Here is a 1,628-nt window from a genome sequence, read left to right as displayed (position 1 = left end):
AACATGTTCATCTGTACAAAGGTAACTGCAAGAAAATTATATATTTTCTATCATAATGTATGTTTATGGTATGTAGGTTAATTCTTGAAGCTAGCTGTGCTTTGTTTTGTGTGTTTTATAGCTATAGCTATGTAGCAACTTCTGATTGTATGTGGGTGGGGGTGGGGGGTTAGGATGTATGAGAGAAATGGAGCATGCTCTATTCACACAAGGAGAGCTGTTGGTCAGGCTAATTCTTGTTGCTTTCTAAAATAGTTATTGAATCAAGTGTTTACTTATGTAGGTAAAACTAGATGTTTAACAACCATTAAAATACACCAGAATGCAGGAAATGTCATCTACTTCAAAAATTTTCTCAGGGAGGACCCCACACCCCTTACCAATGTGTCCCCTCATCATTACAAATGCTTCTGACACAAATGGCCACCGTGTTGTTCAAGCCAAGAGTCATGGTCAGAACCAGGGGCTAAGCACCCCTAAAGGGCATATCCTAGAATCGCCCCTGGCTGAGGGTCTCAAGCATGAAGGTGAAACTAGCCAAGGAACAGACCCAAAGCTGCATTGTATGTTTTGGAAACTTGAAACCTGATAGATCCTCATCATTTTATTGGTGCATTATTGGTATTATTTCTTTCTCAACCCTTAAAAGGGAGAGGAGGAAGAGTGGTTTGCATGTGAGTTCAGTTCACTCCAGTTTAAAAGTGTGGAAGTCTGCAGTGCAGTTTCTAATTCAAGATGAAAACGTTGCTCAGATGAATATGAAATATATATATAAAGTTTTGCCTCTTGGTTTGGGTGTCCGATGGTCAGAACCTGTCATGGCGGCCCTCTGTTTAAACATCAGGTCCATAAAGAAAAGAGAAACAGATAGAACCGAGCTCCCTATGAATCCAGCATTTCTAAGATATAGAAGCAACTTTTCCTCCTTCTGCTTGGACAAGAGCAGTGTTAGAGATGTTGTAGATGTCGGTTCTGTGTCTCTCTCAGAGGTCGAATCAAACATCTGGATGTGGTGGCTCTGCTCCGGAGGATTCAGCCTCCTCTGGGATTCGGGAAGCTCTGTCCTCACAGAGTAGCCTGTAAGGTAAAACCCAGCTGACTGCAGGGCTTCTCTGGGAACTCTGGGAATGATTCACTCCATGCTCTTTTTCATCTTAATCCCAGCGGCTGGTGGCCATGAACATGCCTCTGAACTCTGACGGGATGGTGACCTTTAACGCTACGCTCTTCGCTCTGGTTCGCACAGCGCTGAAGATAAAGACAGAAGGTATGTGAGTGCTGGTGAAGGTTCTCAGTCATCCAGGACATGATGAATTCAAAAAGCGTTCAATACAAAAACAACTGGACTTTATTTGTAACAGAAGACGTTTTGCTCCTCATCCGAGGAGCTTCCTCAATTCAAAGAGCAGAGAGTGAGAGATTCAGGTTATAAGGCTGAGTGAGATAAGACACACACACATGTAGATTGGCTGTTCACACCTAAACAACATTAACAGTAAGAGTCTTTTGTTCCTCTAATTCACAGTCGAGGCCCCTCTGTTTCCATCAGGTGTGAAAACCGGCTGGGAATCTGTTTTAAAGTTGCATTATAGGTTTTTGAAAGTGGAAATCTGAGGCCTCCTCCTCTG

General features: G+C 42.9%; 1 protein-coding gene across 1 annotated transcript in view; it reads right to left on the bottom strand.

The window, feature by feature from the left end:
- The window catches only part of LOC119417402 (voltage-dependent L-type calcium channel subunit alpha-1D-like), a 2,846-nt gene extending 2,395 nt beyond the window's left edge, over positions 1-451 (bottom strand). The window contains exon 1 of the mRNA XM_037684604.1: positions 381-451. Coding sequence (XP_037540532.1) covers positions 381-451 — 71 coding nt within the window. The remainder of the gene's footprint in view (positions 1-380) is intronic.
- Positions 452-1,628: the final 1,177 nt, after the last annotated feature.

Source organism: Nematolebias whitei, chromosome 11 (assembly GCF_014905685.2).
Source record: "Nematolebias whitei isolate Nwh7 chromosome 11, NemWhi1, whole genome shotgun sequence".
NCBI lineage: Eukaryota > Metazoa > Chordata > Actinopteri > Cyprinodontiformes > Rivulidae > Nematolebias > Nematolebias whitei.
This window is presented reverse-complemented; position numbering and strand designations above follow the sequence as displayed.